The 27,044-nt window shown below is 45.9% G+C and overlaps 1 protein-coding gene across 1 annotated transcript in view; it reads left to right on the top strand.

Moving 5' to 3' along the window:
* The first annotated feature begins 264 nt into the window (after nucleotides 1–264).
* The window catches only part of LOC121551151 (centrosome-associated protein CEP250-like), a 77,221-nt gene continuing 50,441 nt past the window's right edge, over nucleotides 265–27,044 (top strand). The window contains exons 1-8 of the mRNA XM_045210830.1: nucleotides 265–495; nucleotides 1,825–1,909; nucleotides 3,078–3,501; nucleotides 16,648–16,789; nucleotides 17,804–17,951; nucleotides 21,839–21,964; nucleotides 22,210–22,266; nucleotides 22,349–22,417. Coding sequence (XP_045066765.1) covers nucleotides 479–495; nucleotides 1,825–1,909; nucleotides 3,078–3,501; nucleotides 16,648–16,789; nucleotides 17,804–17,951; nucleotides 21,839–21,964; nucleotides 22,210–22,266; nucleotides 22,349–22,417 — 1,068 coding nt within the window. The 5' untranslated portion in view covers nucleotides 265–478. The remainder of the gene's footprint in view (nucleotides 496–1,824; nucleotides 1,910–3,077; nucleotides 3,502–16,647; nucleotides 16,790–17,803; nucleotides 17,952–21,838; nucleotides 21,965–22,209; nucleotides 22,267–22,348; nucleotides 22,418–27,044) is intronic.

The raw sequence follows: 27,044 nt of genomic DNA, 5'->3' as shown, positions 1-27,044 counted from the left end.
TCTCTATCTCTCTTTCTCGCTCCCCATCTCCTTCATCACTCACTCACTGTCTCCCTGTTCCTCTCTCATCCTCGTTTTCTTGTCATTAGGCTGTAAATCTGAAGGAATCTTTGCTTAATCCAGTAAGACTGTAATGTAGTGTGTCAACTCTGTCTGAACAGGATTAAAGTGGGGGGGTGTTAATGTGTTTGTGTGTGTAAGTATGTGTGTGCACCAAGGTGTGTGTGTGTGTGCAGCATGATTGGTGTGTCTACTTGAGTTCCTGACTTTTTGTGTATGGCTATGTATCCTAAAGACTGACTGAATGGCATACTTGTGAATTCTTGCGATCTCAATTTGGATTTCTTTGTTCGACATTACTGATATTTAAGGATTGTTCGGTCTTGGTCATTCCTCCTTTGAGATAGAGATCTTTTGTGCCTGGTGTGGATTATTGTGGACATCTCTTCTGGAATAACTACTTTTCTGAGACTAGACAATGTCCAGGAAACAGAAGTAAGAAATCTGAATATTTAGATGTAGACATGGGAATATTGTAGGGTTAGAAAAGGGAATTGCACTCCATTTGTGTAGATATGAGTTAAATTAGTTTGAAAGCTCTAGAGGTCTTGTGTGGTGATATTAGGTATTGTCTGGTTCATGATAATAGTCCAACATAATGTTTTTGATTTCTGAATGTTAAATGTGCATGGAACAATTTGGATCTGTAGGAGCGATACTTTGTCATTGTGATCCGCAAGAGTCTGGATTTCATTGAAACTATGTCTATCCAAAGATTATTTGACGGCAGCTTCTGAAAGTCTGTGACTCAAACCTTAAGGTTTATGTGTCTGGCATATGTCTGGCATATAAGTAACTATCAACTATTTAGAAAACAAACACATAAAAGGAATTTACAGTAAACAGAATTCTCACTATAACTTCTTCTACATATGACTGAAAGTCGTTTGATGTGAACCTCTTTACCACTAATGAAATGTTCATTTAAAGCCTTAATCCCCTTAAGGGCTAATTTAGTTCTATACGTAATACTATTCCAGTCTGGATGGCAGCCATTTTGTAAGGACAGCACAGCCTTCTTGACCTCAGTGGCCTTTTAATGCTTTATCGTTACCATGGAATCGGTTTACATCAGAACTGGCTGTTGCTTAGTGGTTTGTGCCAAACCTGACCCAAACCATTGGAATACTCCCAAAATTGCAAACTCCACCCATCCTGCACACGATCAAGCTTAATCTTAATCAAGTGCACCTCAAGTATACAATAATATATTTGAAAGCATTACACATGAAACAGTAATGGCTAAGTGTTTCCTCTCCAGTCCACATCTGCGTTTACACTGGCAGCCCAATTCTGATCTTTTTATTCACTAATTGTTTTTTTGACCAATCAGATCAGCTTTTTTAACAATAATTGGTTAAAAGATCAGAATTGGGCTGCATGTGTAAACACAGCCTATGTGTTTCAGTCAGCAATCTAGATCTAAAGAGTTTAATCCAAGGTAGTCAACACTACTCTCCTGCCAAAGGCTGCTGCCTAACACACTGGTTAGCTACTGAAGCTGACCTCTATAAACTTGACTCTGAGTACACATTATTCTACAATAGATATAATTAGCCGTTAAACACCGAACACGCACTAGCCTATACACAGAAACAAACAGTTGGAGATCAGCCATGCTCAACATTTCGGCTTGTTGTGTGCAGCTGGTTGTGTGTGTGTGCTGTGTGTGTTTTGTGTGTGATTTTGGTGTGTATCTATTTAAATTGATACTGTGTTGTTTGTGTGTGTATGTTTATAACAATATGTGTTTTTCTCAAGCAGGTGGCAGGAGGCCCTCGTTGTATACCCCAAGACCCATAAACTGACCCAGAAGAAGAAGAGGAAAGTGGACACGCCCACATCCCAGGTAGACCCTGTCTCCTGACTCATCACACCCACAGATACTGTAAACCCGCCTTATTTTCCTCATTGTTCAACCTCTATAGCTTTGTCAACAACATGGTGAGATGATATCTAGTATGTCCAATGCTGGGATGAATTCTATTTCAATTCAGACAACTTGTATATAGCTGAAACTACACAACGGATGTTGTGGGATGTAGACTCATCTTGACAGACTACTTGAGGTCCGAAAAGGTTGGGAAAACTTTGATTTTGCAGTGAACTAAAGAGGTAGTTTATGACTGCATCAGTAGCAGAGTCAGGACTTTCCTGGCATGAGGCTGGAGCCAATTGATTTTACCCTGCTTTATAAGTGGTGCAGTCACAGATAGATGGCCCTACTGATTGATTATTATGTGTGTGTGTGTGTGTGTGCTTGGTGAGGTTGCAGCTCTCAGGATTTGCACATCTCCCAATGGCGCTCCGTCTTCCTAGAATGTCTGTCTGATGGCATCCTGTGCTCTAGTGTAATTAAGCTTTAGTCAGACTTGTGTATGTGATTTACACTTGCTTGTGTGTATGTGTGTATGTGGGGAGGGGAGGGGACTTTTAGCGTTGTTGGTCAGCCGGCTGTGTGCACAAGTGTGATTAAAGGCCCAGTCAGATGGCCACATTAACAGAATTAGCTGCAGCGATCTGATCAGGATTAAAGGGCACTCCCCTCCCAGGCTGATGGGATTGAGAGGTGGAAGAGCAGCCGTGTCCCAAACGGCACCCCATTCTCTATATAGTGCAACACTTTTGACCAGGGTCCATAAGTTGCCATTTGGGACGCACACAGGGGACTTGGTGCTGCTCCGTGGGACATTAAACTACATGAGGGAGAGGGGCTGACTGGACTATATAGGGGATGAGGTGTGTGATTGGAAGAGACGAGGGACGGGGAGCGTGGTCAAGGCAGATAGGTAACTGTTTATTTTGGTGGTCAAGTAGTGGCAGTTGGAGTCTCCACAGATTTAATGAAATGTATTCCTGCATCATCATCATTCCTCCTCCTTCTCTCCCTCTTGTTTGTCTCACATTATCTCTCTCTCTCTCGCTCGGACTCAATCTCTATCTGTCTTTCATCCTTTCAATCTCTCTCCTTCTCTTCCCTCTTTATTTATTTCTCTCTCTCTCACTCTTCTTTCCAGGAACCCGGGCCAGCTAAGGTGGCAGTGACCAGTGGAGTTGACCAGCCGGGCATCAGCAGGAAAAATACCTTAAGCATGAAAAGTAACAGCAGTGCTACTAGCGGCAGTGCTGGCAGCGCTAGTGGTAGCTACAGCAGTTGCCCTAGCTGTAGCATCAGCAAAAGCGATATCAGCAAAATTAGCGACAGTGTTAGCGCTAGCCGCCACGGCAGCGCTAGCAAAGCCATGGTGGAGAAGACTCCGACCGGTCGGTCCTGGCGGTGCCAGGAGGAGCAACAGCAGAGGATCGGAGGCAGGAGACGAACCCTACCCAGCAGCCGCAGCTCCCCATCCATCAGCACCGCCTCCTCTCTCTGTGGCTCGTCTCCCTCCATGAGTGGCAGTGCTTCTCTCAGCCAGCTCAGCCAAACCATCTCCAGAGACGGTAAGAGCAAATACATGGTCCATTGTTTGTTTTATTGGTGGCCCACTCTGATCATATACATCATGACAAACTTTGATGGTTTGTGTGGCTTTAATGTGTGTTCATGCTTGTTTTTCTATGCAATGGAGTGCTGTAAGTGTTTTTGTTTGTGCATCTGTTTGTGTGAGAGAGTTGTGTGTGAGGTGATTTGTGCTCGTTTTTATGGTATTGTGTTAACTTTATGTAAACTGTGCTATGCCACCTTTTTGTAACGAGGCGATGTTCTCGGGGCAAGTTATACACAGGTATGTCAAATAAATGACAAACAGAGTTAACCAAAGTGCCAAGATTTATTACAGAAAAGAGGCAATAAATACAATTCATAAGGCCGGTCACCACAACATGAACAGAGTAACTGGCTGGAACTACAGCTTAGAGGGCACACACAATGAATTAGCGGACAGGGCAACAAATAATACCAAGACTCAAGCCTTGCATGTAAAACTCTTCTAGGAGAATATCATGCACATTTTTTATAAAGTATATTCACACTCGTTGTAAGATGGCACACTGGACATGAAACACTCTGAAAGATGATAACACACTTTGTGATAATTAGCATACAAAAGTACACACGTGAATTCACAAGACTTGCTGCTACTCTATAACCAAAAGACAGCCAGCCCTGAAGGTCTCTGGAGAAGGGGTGACAAAATAAGACAAACATATAAACATAGAACAAAGAAAATGTAAAAACTAAATCTAACATATGTGACACGAACTACTGTTAAACCTAAGAGCAGTGAAAGGCTGCTCCAAAGTTATCTGAAAAATACAAACATAATTATAACCTCGGTTCACTTACACAATAGCAATATCAAAACTTTAATACTTTATTCAATACACAACATTATCAAATAGACTCAAATCATATTAAAGTTAAACGTGCATACCTTTAAAGTTGGTAAGCCATAATCTCTCCCAGCCTACACAACCAACAAAACGGTTGAGTAGGCAGCAGACAGACAGCGTTGATTACTTCTCAAAACAGCATCAAACACATCACTGAAACACAAATCATTGTTTTACATGGCTATCGTTTACTTTAGCAAGCGGTAAAACATTATCAGAACAAGAAACAAAAGTTTCACACACACAACTTTTCCCTGTCCTCCTTGCGGAACCAAAGCTGCCATCTGAAAGGTTCCACTCACGTATTTATGACATTGTTAATCTCTTACCAGCCACTAGGTGCCAAGGGCTACATTGATATTGCCCAACTCACAATTCCTGAAAAAAATTGATGCAGTCCTTGACAACTCCATTGAATTTAAGTATTAGGCACAATATATGTTTTTGCTGTGCATCCCTTTTTCAGGTTTCAGTTTGAGTACATTTTAGAATAAAACATTATTGTCCATCCAAGGATTACAAATGTTCTTGGATTACACTGTACAATAATTGAAAAGATAGCATGCACATTGTATACTTTGTCACATACCTTGTTGCATACCCATCTTCCAACACAAATGTTATGGTTGAACTTCATTTTGCAAAGGTGTAATGGGTATTTGGGCAGGGGGTAGGTGAGTCGGTAGGTGCATGCACACTTATCTGGGAAGTTGTGGCTTTAAGGTAACTGTTTACAGATTTCTATGAAATATGACCTATAATTACTCACAATATGAGTGAAATAGTTTTCCTTCCAAAAAATGGTAATTATCAGATTCCGATTCTGATTCCCATGTAAAATAACCTTTAGAATGACTAAAATATCACCCATAATATTTTGGGGGGATAGAAATGCTCAGAATTTGGGAAAGTACTTTTTCTCTCATGGCTAACTACCAGGAAGTTTGAAAAGACAGGCTGAGTGGGCGGGGAGCTTATATTCATGAGCTCACCTTGATGGACAGCTCTTTGAAATGCCAAGAAACTTGGATGCAGTGTTGCAGTAAAATCATCTCAAGCAAATCTGGTGATACACAAAGCAACTCAAACAATATTGAAATTGCATCAATGATCTCCCGTTTGGCATGTCTCTTGGGATGCGGTTCACAGCAACACTGACGGATGTGTTGACTTGACAACTGCATCAGTGTTTTGAACGACCCTTCCTCCCTTCTGTTCCATGCTGGCTGAAGACCTAGCTAGCCAGTAACTAGCTAACACCAGACACAGATGAAAGGGGAGACATAAATGTCTTTGCCATAGATGACAGTGTAAACTGAATTATATTTGCTGACACCCTACAGTGACATTTTGGCACCAGTAGAGTACAGTCATAGTCAAAAGTTTTGAGAATGACACAAGTATTGGTCTTCAAGTATTTGCTGCTTCAGTGTTTTTAGATATTTTTGTCAGATGTTACTATGGTATCCTGAAGTATAATTACAAGCATTCCATAAGTGTCAAAGGCTTTTATTGACAATTACATGAAGTTTATGCAAAGAGTCAATATTTGCAGTGTTGACCCTTCTTTTTCAAGACCTCTGCAATCCGCACTGGCATGCTGTCAATTAACTTCTGGACCACATCCTGACTGATGGCAGCCCATTCTTGCATAATCAATGCTTGGAGTTTGTCAGAATTTGTGGGTTTTTGTTTGTCCACCCGCTTCTTGAGGATTGACCACAAGTTCTCAATGGGATTAAGGTCTGGGGAGTTTCCTGGCCATGGACCCAAAATGTCAATGTTTTGTTCCCCAAGCCACTTAGTTATCACTTTTGCCTTATGGCAAGGTGCTCCATCATGCTGGAAAAGGTATTGTTCGTCATCAAACTGTTCTTGGATGGTTGGGAGAAGTTGCTCTTGGAGGATGTGTTGATACCGTTCTTTATTCATGGCTGTGTTCTTAGGCAAAATTGTGAGTGAGCCCATTCCCTTGGCTGAGAAGCAACCCCACACGAATGGTCTCAGGATGCTTTACTGTTGGCATGACACAGGACTGATGGTAGCGCTCACCTTGTCTTCTCCGGACAAGCTTTTTTCCAGATGCCCAGCAATATCCTTGCCTGTGAAGCCCTTTTTGTGCAAATGTCACGGTTTCGGCCGAGGCTGCTCCTCCTCCTTGTTCGGGCAGGTTTCGGCGGTCGTCGTCCCCGGAGTACTAGCTGCCACCGATCTATGTTTCATGTTCGTTTGGTTTTGTCTTGATGTTGTACACCTGTGTCTAGTTAGTCCTCATTAGTGTCCTATTTAGTTCTCGTTGTGTGTGTATGGTGTTGTGTGTGATTGCTCTTCTGTTTTGGTGTTCTGAGCTACGTACTTCCCTCCGTTGTTTGGAGAGGTTTTCGCACATGTTAGTGCGCCTTTTGTTTGACGCCTGTGTGCGCCTTTATTTCGCCTCCGGGCTTATTGTGCTCGTTTACTACGTGAATAATTCACTAAAGTCTTTTGGACTTAGCTTCTGCGTCCTGCGCTTGATTCCTGCACCACACCCACCTTCAGCACCCCGTGACAGAATCACACACCTTTAATAATGGAATCAGCAGGAGCAACAGTCACGCCTGAGTCGCTGGAGGAGCATGTCCGCGGCCAGGATGACCAGATACGACAACTGGGGACCGCTCTACAGGACGTCATCAACACCCTGCACCGATGGGAGTCCAGAGGGGTACCCACACCTCCACCTACCCTGCCACCCCCATCGGCCGGTCCACCAGTCCCAGGTCCGGAACCCAGTAGGATTCGGCTCTCGCTCCCGAGGGCGTATGACGGAACAGCTGCCGGGTGTCAGGGGTTCCTCCTGCAGGTGGAGCTATACCTGGCCACTGTACACCCGGTGCCCTCGGGACACGAGAGCGTTTCCGCCCTCATCTCCTGTCTCACGGGCAAGGCGTTGGAATGGGCCAACGCCGAGTGGAGGAGGATGGACGCCACCACCATCTCCTACGCCGAGTTCTCCCGTCGCTTCAAGGCCGTGTTCGACCATCCACCTGAGGGCAAAGCGGCGGGGGAGCGTCTAGTCCACCTGAGACAGGGGAGGAGGAGCGCACAGGCGTTCGCGCTGGAGTTCCGGACTCTAGCGGCAGACGCAGGGTGGAATGAACGGGCCCTCATCTACCATTTTCGATGTAGCCTACGGGAGGACGTTCAACGTGAGTTGGCCTGCAGGGACACCAATTTCACCTTCAGCCAGTTGGTCGATATGTCCATCCGTCTGGACACCCTGCTGGCCACCCGTGGGACGTCCCCGAGTGGGGGTCCGTCCATTCCACCCTCCGGCACCTCCGAGCCGAGCCCTATGGAGCTCGGGGTGCTGGCGCTAGAGAAAGGAGGAGGAGGAGCCCGAGGGGGCCTGTCCCCTGCACCAAGTGCGGTCGTGGAGGGCACACTGCGGCCAGGTGCTGGGGAGGGTTCCCCGAGGGAGGAGACAACAGGCCACACACTGGGGAGCCTTCCCAGGTGAGTAGACGCCCCACTTACCCAGAGCTCTCTGTTGCGCACTTTTGTATACCTGTTTGTTTTCCACAGGTTGCACCTCATTCCCAGCATAAGGCGCTAGTAGATTCAGGCGCAGCTGGGAATTTTGTTGATCAGAAGTTTTGTTTAGATTTAGGGATCCCTCTCCTACCTGTTGACAAGCCTTTTCCCGTTCATGCTTTAGATAGCCGCCCGTTGGGGTTGATTAGGGAAGTCACAGCGCCACTTAGGATGTGTGCGCAGGGGGGTCATGAGGAGACTATACAGTTGTATCTGATCGACTCTCCTGCGTACCCGGTGGTGCTGGGAATTCCCTGGTTAAGCACCCATAACCCTGCTATTTCGTGGCAACAGAGGGCTCTCGATGGGTGGTCTGCTCAGTGTGAGGGGCGATGTCTGGGTGTTTCCGTGGGGGCGACTTCGGTGGAAAGTCCAAACCAAGTGCCCGCACTGCACATTCCGCCTGAATATGGGGATTTAGCTCTCGTGTTTAGTAAAGCTAGGGCGACGCAGTTGCCTCCTCATAGACAGGGGGATTGTGCGATTGATCTCCAGGCAGGAGCAGCGCTCCCACGGAGCCACGTGTATCCTTTGTCTCAAGAGGAGAGAAAAGCTATGGAAACTTACATAGCCGAATCTTTGAGACAGGGATACATACGGCACTCCACTTCTCCCGCCTCCTCGAGCTTCTTTTTTGTGAAGAAAAAAGATGGAGGGTTGCACCCGTGCATCGATTACCGTGGTCTCAATCAGATTACTGTGAAATACAGTTATCCACTCCCTCTGATTGCGACCATGACGGAGTCATTGCATGGAGCGCGGTTTTTCACAAAATTGGATCTCAGGAGCGCGTATAACTTGGTGCGCATTAGGGAGGGCGACGAATGGAAAACAGCGTTTAGTACCACGTCAGGTCATTTCGAGTATCTCGTCATGCCATATGGGTTGATGAATGCTCCATCAGTCTTCCAATCCTTCGTAGATGACATTTTCCGGGATATGCAGGGGCAAGGGGTGGTCGTGTACATTGATGACATTCTAGTGTACTCGTCTACCCGAGCCGAGCATATAGCCCTGGTGCGTCGTGTATTGAGGAGGCTGTTGGAGCACGACCTATATGTCAAGGCAGAGAAATGTCTGTTTTTCCAGGAGTCGGTCTCCTTTTTGGGCTATCGGTTGTCCGCGTCAGGGGTGAGAATGGAGGTGGATCGTGTGTCAGCTGTGCGTAATTGGCAAACCCCAACCACTGTCAAAGAGGTGCAGCAGTTCTTGGGCTTTGCGAATTACTACCGGAGGTTTATCCAGGGTTCTGGACAGGTGGCAGCTCCCATCACGTCCCTTCTGAAAGGGGGTCCGGTGCGCCTGCAGTGGTCAGCTGATGCGGACAGGGCCTTTAGGAGACTGAAGGACCTGTTTACGTCGGCTCCGGTGCTGGCGCATCCGGACCCCGCATTACCCTTTCAGGTCGAGGTGGACGCGTCTGAGGCCGGTATAGGGGCCGTACTCTCTCAACGGTCCGGCACGCCACCTAAACTCCACCCCTGTGCTTTTTACTCTAAAAAGCTCAGCCCGGCGGAGCGAAATTATGACGTCAGGGACAGGGAGCTGTTAGCTGTAGTTCAGGCCCTTAAGGTGTGGAGGCATTGGCTTGAGGGGGCTCGACACCCTTTCCTCATTTTGACTGACCATCGGAACCTGGAGTACATCCGGGCAGCGAGGAGACTGAACCCTCGCCAGCTTCGATGGAACATGTTTCTCGCCAGGTTCGTATTTAAAATCACGTACATCCCTGGGTCCCAGAATGGTAAGGCAGATGCGCTGTCCCGGCGGTATGACACGGAGGAGAGGTCCGTTGAGCCTACTCCCCTACTACCGGAGTCTTGTCTTGTGGCACCGGTGGTGTGGGAGGTCGATGCCGAAATCGAGCGAGCGTTGCGTACCGACCCCAGCCCTCCACAGTGTCCTGAGGGTCGGAAGTACGTTCCGCTCGAGATTCGGGATCGACTCATTTACTGGGCTCACACGTCACCCTCCTCTGGACATCCGGGTATTGGCCGGACAGTGCATTGTCTTAGCACTAAATACTGGTGGCCCACGTTAGCCAGGGATGTGAGGTTTTATGTCTCCTCCTGCTCGGTGTGCGCCCAGTGTAAGGCGCCCAGACACCTGCCCAGGGGTAAGTTACAACCCCTGCCCGTTCCACAACGACCATGGTCCCACCTCTCGGTGGATTCTGTGACAGACCTTCCCCTCTCTCAGGGGAATACCACCATCCTGGTCGTTGTGGACCGGTTCTCTAAGGCCTGTCGTCTTCTCCCTATGTCGGGTCTTCCTACTGCCCTACAAACCGCAGAGGCACTATTTACCCACGTCTTCCGGCATTACGGGGTACCCGAGGATATAGTGTCTGATCGAGGCCCCCAGTTTACCTCCCGAGTATGGAGAGCGTTCATGGAGCGTTTGGGGGTCTCGGTGAGTCTTACCTCAGGGTACCACCCGGAGAGTAACGGGCAGGTAGAACGAGTCAACCAGGATGTGGGTAGGTTTCTGAGGTCGTATTGCCAGGACCGGCCTGAGGAGTGGGCTCGGTACATTCCCTGGGCCGAGATGGCCCAGAACTCTCTCCGCCACTCCTCTACCAACCTAACCCCCTTCCAATGTGTGTTAGGTTACCAGCCGGTTCTGGCACCTTGCCAGCAGAGCCAGATCGAGGCCCCTGCAGTGGATGATTGGATGAGGCGCTCGGAGGAGACGTGGAATTCTGCACACGTCCACCTGCAGCGGGCCATCCGTCGTCACAAGGCGAGCGCCGATCTCCACCGCAGTGAGGGGCCGGTGTACGCACCCGGAGATCGAGTCTGGCTCTCTACCAGAAACCTACCCCTCCGCCTGCCCTGCCGGAAGCTGGGTCGGCGGTTTGTGGGGCCTTTTAAAGTCCTGAGAAGATTGAACGAGGTGTGTTATAGGTTACATCTGCCTGTTGAATATAAGAATATTAACCCCTCGTTCCATGTGTCTCTTCTCAGGCCGGTGGTAGCTGGTCCACTCCAGGAAGGTGAGATAGGAGAGACTCCTCCGCCCCCACTGGACATCGAGGGGGCTCCGGCGTACACCGTTCGGTCCATCTTGGACTCAAGACACCGGATGGGGGGTCTCCAGTATCTCGTGGAGTGGGAGGGGTACGGCCCGGAGGAGCGGTGCTGGGTGCCGCGGAGGGACATCCTAGACCCATCTCTCCTGTCGGAGTTCCACCGGGACCATCCCGCGCGCCTTGCTCCGCGCCCTCCTGGTCGTCCCCGAGGCCGGGGTCGGCACACGGCTGGAGCCGCGCGTCAAGGGGGGGGGGGGGTACTGTCACGGTTTCGGCCGAGGCTGCTCCTCCTCCTTGTTCGGGCAGGTTTCGGCGGTCGTCGTCCCCGGAGTACTAGCTGCCACCGATCTATGTTTCATGTTCGTTTGGTTTTGTCTTGATGTTGTACACCTGTGTCTAGTTAGTCCTCATTAGTGTCCTATTTAGTTCTCGTTGTGTGTGTATGGTGTTGTGTGTGATTGCTCTTCTGTTTTGGTGTTCTGAGCTACGTACTTCCCTCCGTTGTTTGGAGAGGTTTTCGCACATGTTAGTGCGCCTTTTGTTTGACGCCTGTGTGCGCCTTTATTTCGCCTCCGGGCTTATTGTGCTCGTTTACTACGTGAATAATTCACTAAAGTCTTTTGGACTTAGCTTCTGCGTCCTGCGCTTGATTCCTGCACCACACCCACCTTCAGCACCCCGTGACAGCAAAGCAATGATGATGGCACGTGTTTCCTTGCAGGTAACCATGGTTAACAGAGGAAGAACAATGATTTCAAGCACCACCCTCCTTTTAAAGCTTCCAGTCTGTTATTCTAACTCAATCAGCATGACAGAGTGATTTCCAGGCTTGTCCTCGTCAACACTCTCACCTGTGTTAACGAGAGAATCACTGACATGATGTCAGCTGGTCCTTTTGTGGCAGGGCTGAAATGCAGTGGAAATGTTTTTTTGGGATTAAGTTCATTTTCATGGCAAAGAGGGACTTTGCAATTAATTGCAATTCATCTGATCACTCTTCATAACGTTCTGGAGTATATGCAAATTGCCATCATAAAAACTGAGGCAGCAGACTTTGTGAAAATTAATATTTGTGTCATTCTCAAAACTGTTGACCATGACTGTACCTATCTAGCTATATAAACCATGCCCCTACGCAAACAAGCCTTCTCCGATGTTGGTTACAAGTGGGCACTTATTTAAATTAGGTTACTCTATCCCCTTAATAATCTCGCCTCCTGAATCCAAGTGTTTGACATGTGGGAGGGGACTAATAACTTTATGATCAAACTTTATCAATGTAGAAGCAAGTCATTTTTCATACTTTGGTCATCATACTTTGATCTTGTTTCATCCAAATATCAAATGTAATGAAAAACATGATTTTGACTGTTCATGACCTATGTTAAAAAGCAGATTTTTTTTGTGTTGGAATGGTGTGAGCGTATACCGGTCCTAAAAAATATTCCTGCAAATTTGTGGATTTGGCTATTTCAGCCACACCCGTTGCTGACATGTGTATAAAATTGAGCACACAGCCATACAATCTCCATAGACAAACATTGGTAGTAGAATGGCTTTACTGAAGAGTTCAGAGACGTTCAACGTGGCACCGTCATAGGATGCCACCTTTCCAACAAGTCAGTTCGTAAAATGTCTGCCCTGCTAGAGCTGCCCCGGTCAACTGTAAAGGCTGTTATTTTGAAGTGGAAACGTCTAGGAGCAACAACGGTTCAGCTGCGAAGTGATAGGCCACACAAGCTCACAGAACGGGACTGCCGAGTGCTGAAGCACGTAGCGCGTAAAAATCGTCTGTCTTCGTTCGGTTGCAACACTCACTACCGAGTTCTAAACGGTCTCTGGAAGGAACGTCGGTACAGGAACTGTTCTTTGGGAGCATCATGAAATGTGTTTTCACGGCCGAGCAGCCGCACACAAGCCTAAGATCACAATGCCAAGTGTCAGCTGGAGTGGTGTAAAGCTCGCTACCATTGGACTCTGGAGCAGTGGAAACACGATCTTTGGAGTGATTAATCACCCTTCACCATCTGGCAGTCCGACGGACGGATCTGGATTTGGCAGATGCCAGGAGAACGCTACCTGACCAAATTCATAGTGCCAACTGTAAAGTTTGGTGGAGGAGGAATAATGGTCTGGGGCTGTTTTACATGATACGGGCTAGGCCCCTTAATTCCAGTGAAATCTTAACGCTACATAATGCAATGTCATTCTAGACGATTCTGTGCTTCCAACTTTGTGGCAACAGTTTGGGGTAGGCCCTTTCCTGTTTCAGCATGACAATGCCCCCGTGCACAAAGCGAGGTCCATACAGAAATGGTTTGTCGAGATCGGTGTGAAAGAACTTCACTGGCCTGCACAGAGCCCTGACTTCAACCCCATCGAACACCTTTGGGATGAATTGGAATGCCGACTGCGGGCCTAATCACCCAACATCAGTGCCCAACCTCACTAATGCTCTTGTGGCTGAATGGAAGCAAGTCCCCGCAGCAATGTTCCAACATCTAGTGGAAAGCCTTCCCAGAAGAGTGGAGACTGTTATAGCAGCAAAGGGGGTCCCAACTCCATTTTAATGGCCATGATTTTGGAATGAGATGTTCGACAAGCAATTGTTCACATACTTTTGGTCATGTAGTGTATTTAGGCTTGCCATAACAAAGGGGTTGAATACCCTTTTATAGAAATGTCTTCACACACAACAATGAACTGAGCCACTTACAGAAATTATCTGATGACTCTGCTTTAGTCAGCTGTGTCATGAGAGGAGACAATGCTCATCACAGGGATATAACAGAGTCCTTTGTGAAATGGTGTGAGGCCAAATGTACTGTAGACCAAGGAGCTAGTGGTAGATTTTAAGAAAAATAAATATGTTTTTTTATCCCATTTCTATTCATTGTGAAGAGATTGGCACTGTTGACTCTTATAAGTACTTGGGTGTAATAATGGACAACAAACTGAACTGGAAGGAGAATTCTCACAAAAAAGCCCAATCCAGACTACTTTTTAATGAAGCTTACTGTTGATCTTTTAATATATGTGACAACATGCTTCGTATCTTCTATAGCAGTGTCTTGGCGAGTGTAGTGACCTATGCCATTGTGTGCTGGAAAAGGAATTTAGCTAAGGGAGACTTAAATAAGCTTGACAAAATCATTAACGAAGCCAGTGTTACAATTGGCTGCAGCCTGGAATCAATGCAGGACATGTTCATAAAAAGGCCGCAAGTAAAGACACACATGATCATGGAAAATGACACCCACCCACTCCACAGCACTCTAATGCAACTCAGGAGCAGCTTTAGAAGCAGGTTCCACAGCGAGGTTTAGACAGTCATCTTTACCCACAGCCATGAGGCTTTTTAATGAGTGTAATTGATTAACTGTTTTATGGGGTCTTTCTATTGGAAAATGTTGTTGCCTGTTTTCCCCAGAGTAGGATAAAAAAAATCAGCACTTGAATCAGACTATTCTTTTAGGCATGTGCCTTTGTCTTAATGTGTTTGTTATTTTTTATTCTGCTTTTTATCAGGTGTTGGTCATTGTTGCGTGTTCTGTCATTATAAGTCATTGATGATGCATGCTGTGATAAACCAATTTCCCAAACAGGAATTAATAAAGTAATACTCTACTCTACTTATCGACTCAAAACATTTAAGCTTTTCATTTTTTATTATTTTATACAAATTTCTAAAAACATAATTCCACTTAGACATTATTTTGTGTGTAGGCCAGCAAAAAAATCTATAATATATGTACACTACCAGTCAAAAGTTTGGACACACCGGGGAAACCACAAAGCCCCAGCTCGGGACAGATAATTCCTGACTGTTTATACACACACAGACACATGCACGCATGTACAGTGGGGAAAAAATTAGTATTTAGTCAGCCACCAATTGTGCAAGTTCTCCCACTTAAAAAGATGAGAGAGGCCTGTAATTTTCATCATAGGTACACATCAACTATGACAGACAAATTGAGATTTTTTTTCTCCAGAAAATCACATTGTAGGATTTTTAATGAATTTATTTGCAAATTATGGTGGAAAATAAGTATTTGGTCAATAACAAAAGTTTCTCAGTACTTTGTTATATACCCTTTGTTGGCAATGACACAGGTCAAACGTTTTCTGTAAGTCTTCACAAGGTTTTCACACACTGTTGCTGGTATTTTGGCCCATTCCTCCATGCAGATCTCCTCTAGAGCAGTGATGTTTTGGGGCTGTCGCTGGGCAACACGGACTTTCAACTCCCTCCAAAGATTTTCTATGGGGTTGAGATCTGGAGACTGGCTAGGCCACTCCAGGACCTTGAAATGCTTCTTACGAAGCCACTCCTTCGTTGCCCGGGCGGTGTGTTTGGGATCATTGTCATGCTGAAAGACCCAGCCACGTTTCATCTTCAATGCCCTTGCTGATGGAAGCAGGTTTTACTCAAAATCTCACGATACATGGCCCCATTCATTCTTTCCTTTACACGGATCAGTCGTCCTGGTCCCTTTGCAGAAAAACAGCCCCAAAGCATGATGTTTCCACCCCATGCTTCACAGTAGGTATGGTGTTCTTTGGATGCAACTCAGCATTCTTTGTCCTCCAAACACGACGAGTTGAGTTTTTACCAAAAAGTTATATTTTGGTTTCATCTGACCATATGACATTCTCCCAATCCTCTTCTGGATCATCCAAATGCACTCTAGCAAACTTCAGACGGGCCTGGACATGTACTGGCTTAAGCAGGGGGACACGTCTTGCACTGCAGGATTTGAGTCCCTGGTGGCGTAATGTGTGTTATTGATGGTAGGCTTTGTTACTTTGGTCCCAGCTCTCTGCAGGTCATTCACTAGGTCCCCCCGTGTGGTTCTGGGATTTTTGCTCACCGTTCTTGTGATCATTTTGACCCCACGGGGTGAGATCTTGCGTGGAGCCCCAGATCGAGGGAGATTATCAGTGGTCTTGTATGTCTTCCATTTCCTAATAATTGCTCCCACAGTTGATTTCTTCAAACCAAGCTGCTTACCTATTGCAGATTCAGTCTTCCCAGCCTGGTGCAGGTCTACAATTTTGTTTCTGGTGTCCTTTAACAGCTCTTTGGTCTTGGCCATAGTGGAGTTTGGAGTGTGACTGTTTTAGGTTGTGGACAGGTGTCTTTTATACTGATAACAAGTTCAAACAGGTGCCATTAATACAGGTAACGAGTGGAGGACAGAGGAGCCTCTTAAAGAAGAAGTTACAGGTCTGTGAGAGCCAGAAATCATGCTTGTTTGTAGGTGACCAAATACTTATTTTCCACCATAATTAGCAAATATATTCATTAAAATTCCTACAATGTGATTTTCTGGAAAAAAGAATCTCAATTTGTCTGTCATAGTTGACGTGTACCTATGATGAAAATTACAGGCCTCTCTCATCTTTTTAAGTGGGAGAACTTGCACAATTGGTGGCTGACTAAATACTTTTTTCCCCCACTGTACATGTTGGTGGCCCACTTTAATTGTATGCACATTTTACAGAGTGCAGCTACATGGGCTAAAATCCTCCTACAACTTACTGGTTATTCCCATTGACTTATCTGTATTGCAGGTAAAACCTTTCCTTCCTCTTCTCCCTCTTTTTCATATTTCTCCTGTTCCCTCTCCTTGGAACTCCCTCCCCAGATGCCAAACAATTCCTTCTATATTCCGGACCCAAGTCTCGGGCGGAGAGTGGATGCTCCTCCCTAGAGAAGAACACACCAGCTACAGATTCCTGGCAGCCATCTTTGTCCCTGTCTGGTGTTTCTCCCAGGGACCCCCTGAGGTTTGTCTTCCTCCCCATCAACGGTCCCCTGGCCTCTCCCGTCTCTTCCTCCTCTTCCTCCTCTTCCTGTTGCTCTTCCTCCTCCTCCCCTGGTTCTCAGGCCCTGATTGGCAGGTCCCCAATCGGCTCAAGATGCTCTGCCACCAGCACGTCCTTCGGCTGGCTGAGTGGTGAGTCTACCAGGGGCATGGTGAAGCTGGACAAGGGCCGGGCTGAGGGCCGGGCTGAGGACCAGGGTGCCGACCCCCAGGGTCCCAGTGTGGGGAGACAGAAGTACGTGTGGTCTGCTGACGTGCCCAGGGCCAGACGGCTGGATGACAGGGAGATGATGGGGGCCTTCGGGGGCCAGGCAGGGAGTCTGGTGCAGGGTAGAGCAGACAGCCCTGGCAGGGACCAGCTCAACAGGCTGTTTGAACGCAGGTCAGACTTCTTGTCACAGTGGTGTTTGAGAGCATAAATTATTCTCACGTCGCTGATCACTGACAGAGCAGACTGACTGAGCAGAATTGATGCTGTCATAATCTCTAGTCTCTTTCTGCCACATGAGCTGTGGTGTTCACCATCTCAAAACTTGCATCTTCTGTTTTTATGTTCATATGTTCTAAACACACAGAATACTCCTTTGTTGTTTTCCCTGTCCTTCTAGGTCGCCTGGAGCCCCACCCACCATGTCACTGCTGGCCTCTTTCCAAACCATCCTCCAACCACAACATGGGGCTCCAGCCTTCACCCCTACATTACCAAATCCATTCCTATCATCACACCTATTCTTTTGCCTCTGTACTTCCTTATCATTGCCATGCTGAAATTACATCACTAAACATTTAAACTGTACATTTTTAAAGGAATCTGTTTGTGTACTTTTGTATTATGGAAGTTGTTTGAGTTCAGCATTGATATGTGTTGTTCTCTGTGTGTATTTTAAGGGAATGTGTTTGGGTACTTTTGCATTTTGTAAGTCAATTGAGTTAAGCATTGAGATGTGTACTCTGTGTGTTTGTTTGTTGGCATCAGGAGGTCGCAGGTCATAGACCAGTTAGAGGGTGATCACGTTGACAACATGGACACCAGCTCTTCATCTGAGCCCACCTCCTCTTCCTCATCATTCTCCAACACTACACGCCAGACCCGACACAGCAGACCGCAGATAAGCAAAAAACAGGTACACTGACCATTTTTGGAAAACTGATTATAGCGCAACAAACTACCAGTATATTGATCACATTCATTTTGCTTTGGACTACCAAGTACCTGTCTTGTGAGATATGTGGAGATAGACATTGCTGTTGAAACTGAAGAGACATTAAGTAGGGTGTCCAATCAAAACTGCATATTTTGGCCAATGGGTAAAAAAGTGTAGATAATCATCTAAGAAAACCAATGGTCCTCTTGTCTCTATCATAATCCGTTTAAAACTTATTGGAGTTTTTACACTTGTAGGATGGTCAAAATTAGGGTGACTAAATCAATGGAGGCCAGAGAAAAAAAGTTGTCAAAAATCTGGGTAATAGCTTCGCGTCAGCTAGGCTGGATGCTGTGCCAGGTTGCCTGACAGGTTTACCATTGAACTCGTCATCTTTCTTCTTAAATCCGGAGGACATAAAACAATATAGAAGTAAAATAGATATCTATTTTGAGACATGACAGGTAGCATTTTCATATTTTAGTATACGCTGTTCATATTAATGCGAAGTTCTCACAAAAACAAGCGTATCTCTGTGAAATGTCAACGGAGCACTGAGCCTTTTACATTTAATTCAGCTCGTGTCTTGCTAATTTGGTATTTGCGACCTGCGGAAACAACTTGGAAGAGGATGACCATGAAATGTTAACATTTACATTTACGTCATTTAGCAGACGCTCTTATCCAGAGCGACTTACAAATAGGTGCATTCACCTTATAGCCAGTGGGATAACCACTTTACCTTGGAGTAAAGGGGGGGGGGTAGAAGGATAACTTTATCCTATCCCAGGTATTCCTTAAAGAGGTGGGGTTTCAAATGTCTCCGGAAGGTGGTGAGTGACTCCGCTGTCCTGGCGTCGTGAGGGAGCTTGTTCCACCATTGGGGTGCCAGAGCAGCGAACAGTTTTGACTGGGCTGAGCGGGAACTACGCTTCCGCAGAGGTAGGGGAGCCAGCAGGCCAGAGGTGGATGAACGCAGTGCCCTCGTTTGGGTGTAGGGACTGATCAGAGCCTGAAGGTACGGAGGTGCCGTTCCCCTCACAGCTCCGTAGGCAAGCACCATGGTCTTGTAGCAGATGCGAGCTTCAACTGGAAGCCAGTGGAGTGTGCGGAGGAGCGGGGTGACGTGAGAGAACTTGGGAAGGTTGAACACCATACGGGCTGCGGCATTCTGGATGAGTTGTAGGGTTTAATGGCACAGGCAGGGAGCCCAGCCAACAGCGAGTTGCAGTAATCCAGACGGGAGATGACAAGTGCCTGGATTAGGACCTGTGCCGCTTCCTGTGTAAGGCAGGGTCGTACTCTCCGAATGTTGTATAGCATGAACCTACAGGATCGGGTCACCGCCTTGATGTTAGCGGGCTGGAGGGGAGGAAAGCCACCGAGCTGGAGGGGAGGAACGAGCCGGCCGGGAGGATAGGGGACATAGAGAGTCAAAGGATGCAGAAAGGGAGGAGAGGAGGGTTGAGGAGGCAGAATCAGGAGATTGGAGGGAGAAGGATTGAGCAGAGGGAAGAGATGATAGGATGGAAGAGGAGAGAGTAGCGGGAGAGAGAGAGCGAAGGTTGCGACGGCGCATTACCATCTGTGTAGGGGCAGAGTGAGTAGTGTTGGAGGAGAGGGAGAGAGAGGGAGAGAGAAAAGGATACAAAGTAGTGGTCGGAGACTTGGAGGGGAGTTGCAGTGAGATTAGTAGAAGAACAGCATCTAGTGAAGATGAGGTCAAGCGTATTGCCTGCCTTGTGAGTAGGGGGGGACGGTGAGAGGGTGAGGTCAAAAGAGGAGAGGAGTGGAAAGAAGGAGGCAGAGAGAAATGAGTCAAATGTAGACATAGGGAGGTTGAAATCCCCCAGAACTGTGAGGGGTGAGCCATCCTCAGGAAAGGAACTTATCAAGGCGTCAAGCTCATTGATGAACTCTCCAAGGGAACCTGGAGGGCGATAGTTGACAAGGATATTAAGCTTAAATGGGCTAGTGACTGTGACAGCATGGAATTCAAATGAGGACATAGACAGATGGGTCAGGGGAAAAATTGAGAATGTCCACTTGGGAGAGATGAGGATTCCTGTGCCACCAACCCGCTGACCAGATGCTCTCGGGGTATGTGAGAACACATGGTCAGACGAGGAGAGAGCAGCAGGAGTAGCAGTGTTTTCAGTGGTAATCCATGTTTCCGTCAGCGCCAAGAAGTCGAGGGACTGGAGGGTAGCATAGGCTGAGATGAACTGCCTTGTTGGCAGCAGAACGGCAGTTCCAGAGGCTGCCTGAGACCTGGAACTCCACGTGGGTCGTGCGTGCAGGGACCACCAGGTTAGAGAGGCAGCAGCCACGCGGTGTGAGGCGTTTGTGTAGCCTGTGCGGAGAGGAGAGAACAGGGATAGGCAGAGGCATAGTTGACAGGCTGCAGCAGATGGCTACAATAATGCAGAGGAGATCAGAATGAAATGAACTAAACATCTGGGAAAGGAGAGAGCGGGGCCTCCCTCACCACAACTCCCAAATATAACTCTCCCAACTTCCACCTCAGAAACTATAATTGTTGTAAACTACAGAGGTTCAATGTTTTCTAGGAATAGACTAACTTAGTTTATTCAGCTAGCTAACTAGGTGCAGTATTATTCCGTGAAAAACGTCCGGGCACCTCGTCATAAGACGCCACAGCCAGCTAGCATGCCGGTCTCCAACAACACGGTTTAGCGCCAATACTCAGCCACAACAAACCACCAGTGTATCAACACGCAAGCAGATCGTTCGTGTCCGTGTCTAACGTTGTGGGTTAGTCCCGACAGCTTGAGCGAGTCCGTCGTCAACTTATTCAGCCAGTTAGTTAGCTAGAATAGTTAGCAAACTAGCTAGCCATTGCTTTCAGACAAAGAAGAACCCCTCCTTTCACGGCACGAACACAAAGAGAGCCAAACTAACGTTAACTAGTCACCCATGTCCCGAATTCCTTGAACGACTCGGGCTATCAATATGTAAAAAACAAAACACAAGTGTAGGTTATGACTTACCCCTAGCAGCTACTGTTAGCTAGCCAAGTGCAAAGCTAGCCACTGAATTGACTCGGCCAGTTCGCGTCTGTTCGCTCGGTCGTTCCAGCTATTGTTTGCTAGTAGCTATCCAGGTAGCAACAAGCTAGCTAAATTTCAAGCACAGTAGCCACTTGCTACCTAACGTTAACGGTTCAGACAATGAGGTTAGAAAACAGCTGAATGGTAGGCAGTTCTTGTATGTAATTATTGTAGGCAGCCAGCTGGCGTAATTACAAGCACTCTCAGGCGTGAAACAACTATACCGTTGCTAATAGCTACTCGCCAGCTAGTCCAGGTGGTGAGTTAGCTAGCTAGCTAGCTAGCTAGCTTCGTGCTACATCCGGAACCGCCGAATACAGTACTAACCTACAATAATTACATACAATAACCCACGATACCTACCTACAATACCTAACTACAATCTAAATACATAGATTAAGCCTTACTCGACAAAGCCCAAGCTATGTATAAAGCCAAACTTACCCGACGCCAAGCTTACCCGACGACCTCCTCCGACAGCATCCGACATCCACACAACCTGTTGTTTTAAATCCTCAAAAGTGTCCACAGAGCTCAGTGCTTATTATCAGATATATTAGGTTACGAAATCCAACATTTTAGATATAATGTTAATGATATGTTAGAGAAAGACCCCACTGAACGAACATGAAGGATCATATTTAAGGAAGTGAAATGTCATCACCAAAGTGCTTTTTCACACACCCAACATTAAGCAACTCCTGATTACACAATGAAAGAAAAAGAAAAAAAGTATTTTATTGATAAAATTAGATATGTGCTCAGCTGTAGTTCTCTCCTCTCTGTATGTGTTAGGAGCAGGCCCTGGACTCTGCTCTGAAGCATTCTGCCCCAGGTGTCTCCAGACCAACCATGCCCTGCTACCGCCGCTCCAAGTCCCTGGACCGGAGAGCAGCAGAGGCCATGGCCACCACAGCCACGGTAAGTCTGGGGGCCATGGGACCTCCACATTCATAAACTAGACCTGGGTGTGTCCAATACATAATGTTTCCCAGCCAAAGAGATTATCCGTTGAGCATGCTTTTTAGTCCAGGACAAAGTTTAATCTGTGTCTGGGGAAACTGGCCTAATATTACAAATGTGGGGTAAGCTTGATTTAGCTCAACCGGCGTACATTATTATGCATTTTTTTTACATTAAAATTATGACCATTTCCCCCTTCCCAGCCTGACCTCCTCAACTTCAAAAAGGGCTGGATGACCAGACGGACAGACAAAGGGCAGGTTAGTGTTTATAAACTTTATATCTGTGTTTGTGCATGTGAATTCCATTTCTTTAATTGTTTTTTTGTTATCTATCTTGCAGTGGAAGAAGCACTGGTTCATCCTGACTGACCAAACCCTGAGGTTCTACAGAGATGCTGTTGCTGAGGAGGTATGGATGGACACTTATCTTTATTTTAATGGTGTGGCTGCGGATCCTTCTTTTTCGGGATCTTTTGTCTTTTAGTCTGACTAAAAGATCAGAAGCTTCCTGACTGCACATTACATTTAAGTCATTTATCAGACGCTCTTATCCAGAGCAACTTACAGTTAGTGAGTGCATACATAATTTTTTTATTTTTCATACTGGCCCCCGTGGGAATCGAACCCACAACCCTGGCGTTGCAAACGCCATGCTCTACCAACTGAGCTACATCCCTGCCAGCCATTCCCTCCCCTATCCTGGACAACGCTGGGCCAATTGTGTGCCACCCCATGGGTCTCCCGGTCACGGCCGGCTACGACAGAGCCTGGATTCGAACCAGGAACTCTAGTGGCACAGCTAGCACTGCGATGCAGTGCCTTAGACCACTGCGCCACTCGGCAGGATGGATCACGTTCTGTGCATTTGTATATTCTCTACTTTACGCTCAGAGAACAGGCTACTCAGGCGAAGTTAGATCAACGTTAGATGAAGCTGAATCAATGTCTGCAAGATCACATAATGATCACAGTATTCTACATAACAGAACCAACTATAATAGCATAGTATAATGTTTTTTTATTTTTTATTTATTTTATTTATTTATTTATTTATTTCGGGGGGATGGATCAGCTTAATATTGCAGATAGATTGTATCTTCTATCAATGTAATTGTCTGCATCACTTCCAATCCCCCATGTTTTTTTTTTTTTATATATATATTCCCCTTTATTACTTTTCAACCCCACCATCCTTTCCCTACTTGGAGTAAATTAGTGAACAACAACGCCCAGGCCTCTACTTCCGGTCTATACTTACTATCTACACCTTATGGACAGAGTTAATTTTACAATAATTCTATATCTATATATATATAAAAATATATTTATTTTTTTATTTTTTTGCTCCTGAACTTCTTCTACTCTCAACCTCTCCGATCATTTTCATGATGTCCATCCGGTTTGCTTCTAAATGCCATATCTTTCTAACTGTGCTCTTTCCCAAAAGCTCCCAACATACAACCTATATACTTATTATGGACACAGTATGCTTACATTATTAGCTATCTTTGTTATTATTTGTTGTTATTAGTCCCATCCTTCAACTCTATTCAATACCTCCCATCTATCTCTTAACACCATCCATATAGGATTTCTATTTGCCATATATATTTCAACCGTACTGTGATGTTTTACAAAAGTTCTGAACCTTTCTATTCTCATTGCTTCTACAGATTGTGAATTAAAAATAAACATTTTTGCTAAAAGTATTATTATATTATTGATTGATTGACTATGACTTTTCAGATCACCCAGTAATGCTATCTGCAAGGTTAGTTCCAGGTAAATATTGCAATCCTTTAGCCATTCCTGGACCTGTGTCCAAAAACAAGCTACAAATGGACAGAACCAAAACAAATGATCTAATGATTCTATCTCTTCACAGCAAAATCTGCAGAGCTGGGAAGATTGTATCCCCCATATAAATAACATTCTATTGGTAGCAAGAATTTTATATAATAATTTAAATTGAAAGATTCTAATTTTTGAATCCGGTGTCGTTTTGCGTGTCAGTTCATAAACACTATGCCATGGGATCGGTACGTCAAAGATCTCTTCCCAACTATTTTGCAATCTATATGGGACTGCTGTCAATCCTTTGGTCCTTAAGTGAAACTGATATACTTTTTTATTTATCACAGTTTTCCTTAACCAATTATGTTCTTTAATGCAAGGCCGACAGACAAGTTCCTTACTTTCTCCCCCTTCAACTTTCCTCTTCCACTTTTGCGGTAAGGCTGCAATTATTTGGTTGTAATTTTGGGTAGAGCAGACATTTCCATATGTTTTTGTTAGCTGCATGTGCGACATAACTCCACCAGTCCTACCGATGATATCATTTACGAAGATTATACCTTTTTTAAACATTCTGTCAAAAAATAAAGGTTTTTTGTCAATTAGTATATTTGAATTTAACCACAATATTTGTTGCATTATTTGTTCTGTCGTTTCTGGAGGATTAAATTGAAATTGCAACCAACTTTCTATGGCTTGTTTTAGAAATAGTGACATTTGGGAGATTATTTCCTTTTCAAATAACTGAAAGTGAGAGGTTGTAATCTGAATAAAGGGAAAAAGGCCTTTCTTGAACAGTGGGTGAGACAATCTTACTAATTTGCTTGAGAACCAGTTCGGATTTAAGTATAACTTTTGGATGACTGAAGATTTTAGTGATAAGTCTAATGCTTTAATATTTAATAATTTCTGTCCTCCGAATTCATATTCATTATATAAATATGCTCTTTTAATTTTGTCTGGCTTGCCGTTCCAAATAAAATTGAATATTTTTTTCTCATATAATTTAAAAAACTGTTTGCTAGGCGTAGGCAAGACCATAAGCAAATAGGTAAACTGGGATAATACTAAAGAGTTAATCAGGGTGATTTTTCCACAAATTGACAGGTATTTTCCTTTCCATGGTAGTAAGATCTTATCTATTTTTGCTAACTTTCTATTAAAATGTATAGTATAATGTTACTGTAAGACAAAAACACCACGCATGTTTCGCTCATGTGGCCAAAATGCAACAGCGCGCGCCACCAGACATAATCAAATCAAGTCACATTTTCTTTGTCACATGCGTCGAATACAACAGGTGTTGACCTTACAGTGAAATGCTTACTTACTAGCCCTTAACCAACAATGCAGTTTTAAGAAAAATAAGTGTTAAGTAAAAAATAGATAAGTAAAAATTAAAAAATATTAAAAAATATAAAAATTAAAAATTATTAAAGTGCAGCAGTAAAATAACAGTAGCGAGGCTATATACAGGGGGTACCGGTACAGAGTCAATGTGCGGGGGCACAGGTTAGTCGAGGTAATTGAGGTAATATGTACATGTAGGTAGAGGTAAAGTGACTATGCAGCCATTTGATTAGCTATTCAGGAGTCTTATGGCTTGGGGGTAGAAGCTGTTAAGAAGCCTTTTGGACCTAGACATGGCGCTCCGGTACCACTTGCCATGCGGTAGCAGAGAGAACAGTCTGACTAGGGTGGCTGGAGTCTTTGGCAATTTTTAGGGTCTTCCTCTGACACCGCCTGGTATAGGGGTCCTAGATGGCAGGAAGCTTGGCTCCAGTGATGTACTGGGCTGTACGCACTACCCACTGTAGTGCCTTGCGGTCGGAGGCCAAGCAGTTGCCATACCAGGCAGTAATGCAACCAGTCGGGATGCTCTCGATGGTGCAGCTGTTTCACTTTTTGAGGATCTGAGGACCCATGCCAAATCTTTTCAGTCTCCTGGGGGGGAATAGGCTTTGTCGTGCCCTCTTCACGACTGTCTTGGTGTGTTTGGACCATGATAGTTTGTTGGTGATGTGGACACCAAGGAACTTGAAGCTCTCAACCTGCTCCACTACAGCCCGGACGATGAGAATGGGGGTGTGCTCGGTCCTCCCTTTCCTGTAGTCCACAATCATCTCCTTTGTCTTGATCATGTTGAGGGAGAGGTTGTTATCCTGGAACCACACGGCCAGGTCTCTGACCTCCTCCCTATAGGCTGTCTCATCGTTGTCGGTGATCAGGCCTACCACTGTTGTGTCATCGGCAAACTTAATGATGGAGTCGTGCCTGGCCATGCAGTCATGAGTGATCAGGGAGTACAGGAGGAGACTGAGCACGCACCCCTGAGGGGCCCCCGTGTTGAGGATCAGCGTGGTGGATGTGTTGTTACCTACCCTTACCACCTGGGGAAGGCCCGTCAGGAAGTCCAGGATCCAGTTGCAGAGGGAGGTGTTTAGTCCCAGGGTCCTTAGCTTAGTGATGAGCTTTGAGGGCACTATGGTGTTGAACGCTGAGCTGTAGTCAATGAATAGCATTCTCACATAGGTGTTCCTTTTGTCCAGGTGTGAAAGGGCAGTGTGGAGCACAATAGAGATTGCATCATCTGTGGATATGTTGGGGTGGTATGCAAATTGGAGTAGGTCTAGGGTTTCTGGGATAATGGTGTTGATGTGAGCCATGACCAGCCTTTCAAAGCACTTCATGGCTACAGATGTGAGTGCTACAGGTTGGTAGTCATTTAGGCAGGTTACCTTAGTGTTCTTGGGCACAGTGACTATGGTGGTCTGTTTGAAACATGTTGGTATTAGACTCAGACAGGGAGAGGTTGAAAATGTCAGTGAAGACACTTGCCAGTTGGTCAGCGCATGCTCGGAGTACACGTCCTGGTAATCCGTCTGGCCCTGCAGCCTTGTGAATGTTGACCTGTTTAAAGGTCTTACTCACATCGGCTACGGAGAGCGTGATCACACAGTCATCCGGAACAGCTGATGCTTTCATGCATGTTTCAGTGTTACTTGCCTCAAAGCGAGCATAAAGTAATTTAGCTCGTCTGGTAGGCTCGTGTCACTGGACAGCTTGCAGCTGTGCTTCCCTTTGTAGTCTGTAATAGTTTGCAAGCCCTGCCACATCCGACGAGCGTCGGAGCCGGTGTAGTACGATTCGATCTTAGTCCTGTATTGACGCTTTGCCTGTTTGATGGTTCGTCGGAGGGCATAGCGGGATTTCTTATTAGCTTCCAGGTTAGAGTCCTTTAA

The sequence above is a fragment of the Coregonus clupeaformis genome, chromosome 35 (genome assembly GCF_020615455.1).
Source record: "Coregonus clupeaformis isolate EN_2021a chromosome 35, ASM2061545v1, whole genome shotgun sequence".
NCBI lineage: Eukaryota > Metazoa > Chordata > Actinopteri > Salmoniformes > Salmonidae > Coregonus > Coregonus clupeaformis.
This window is presented reverse-complemented; position numbering and strand designations above follow the sequence as displayed.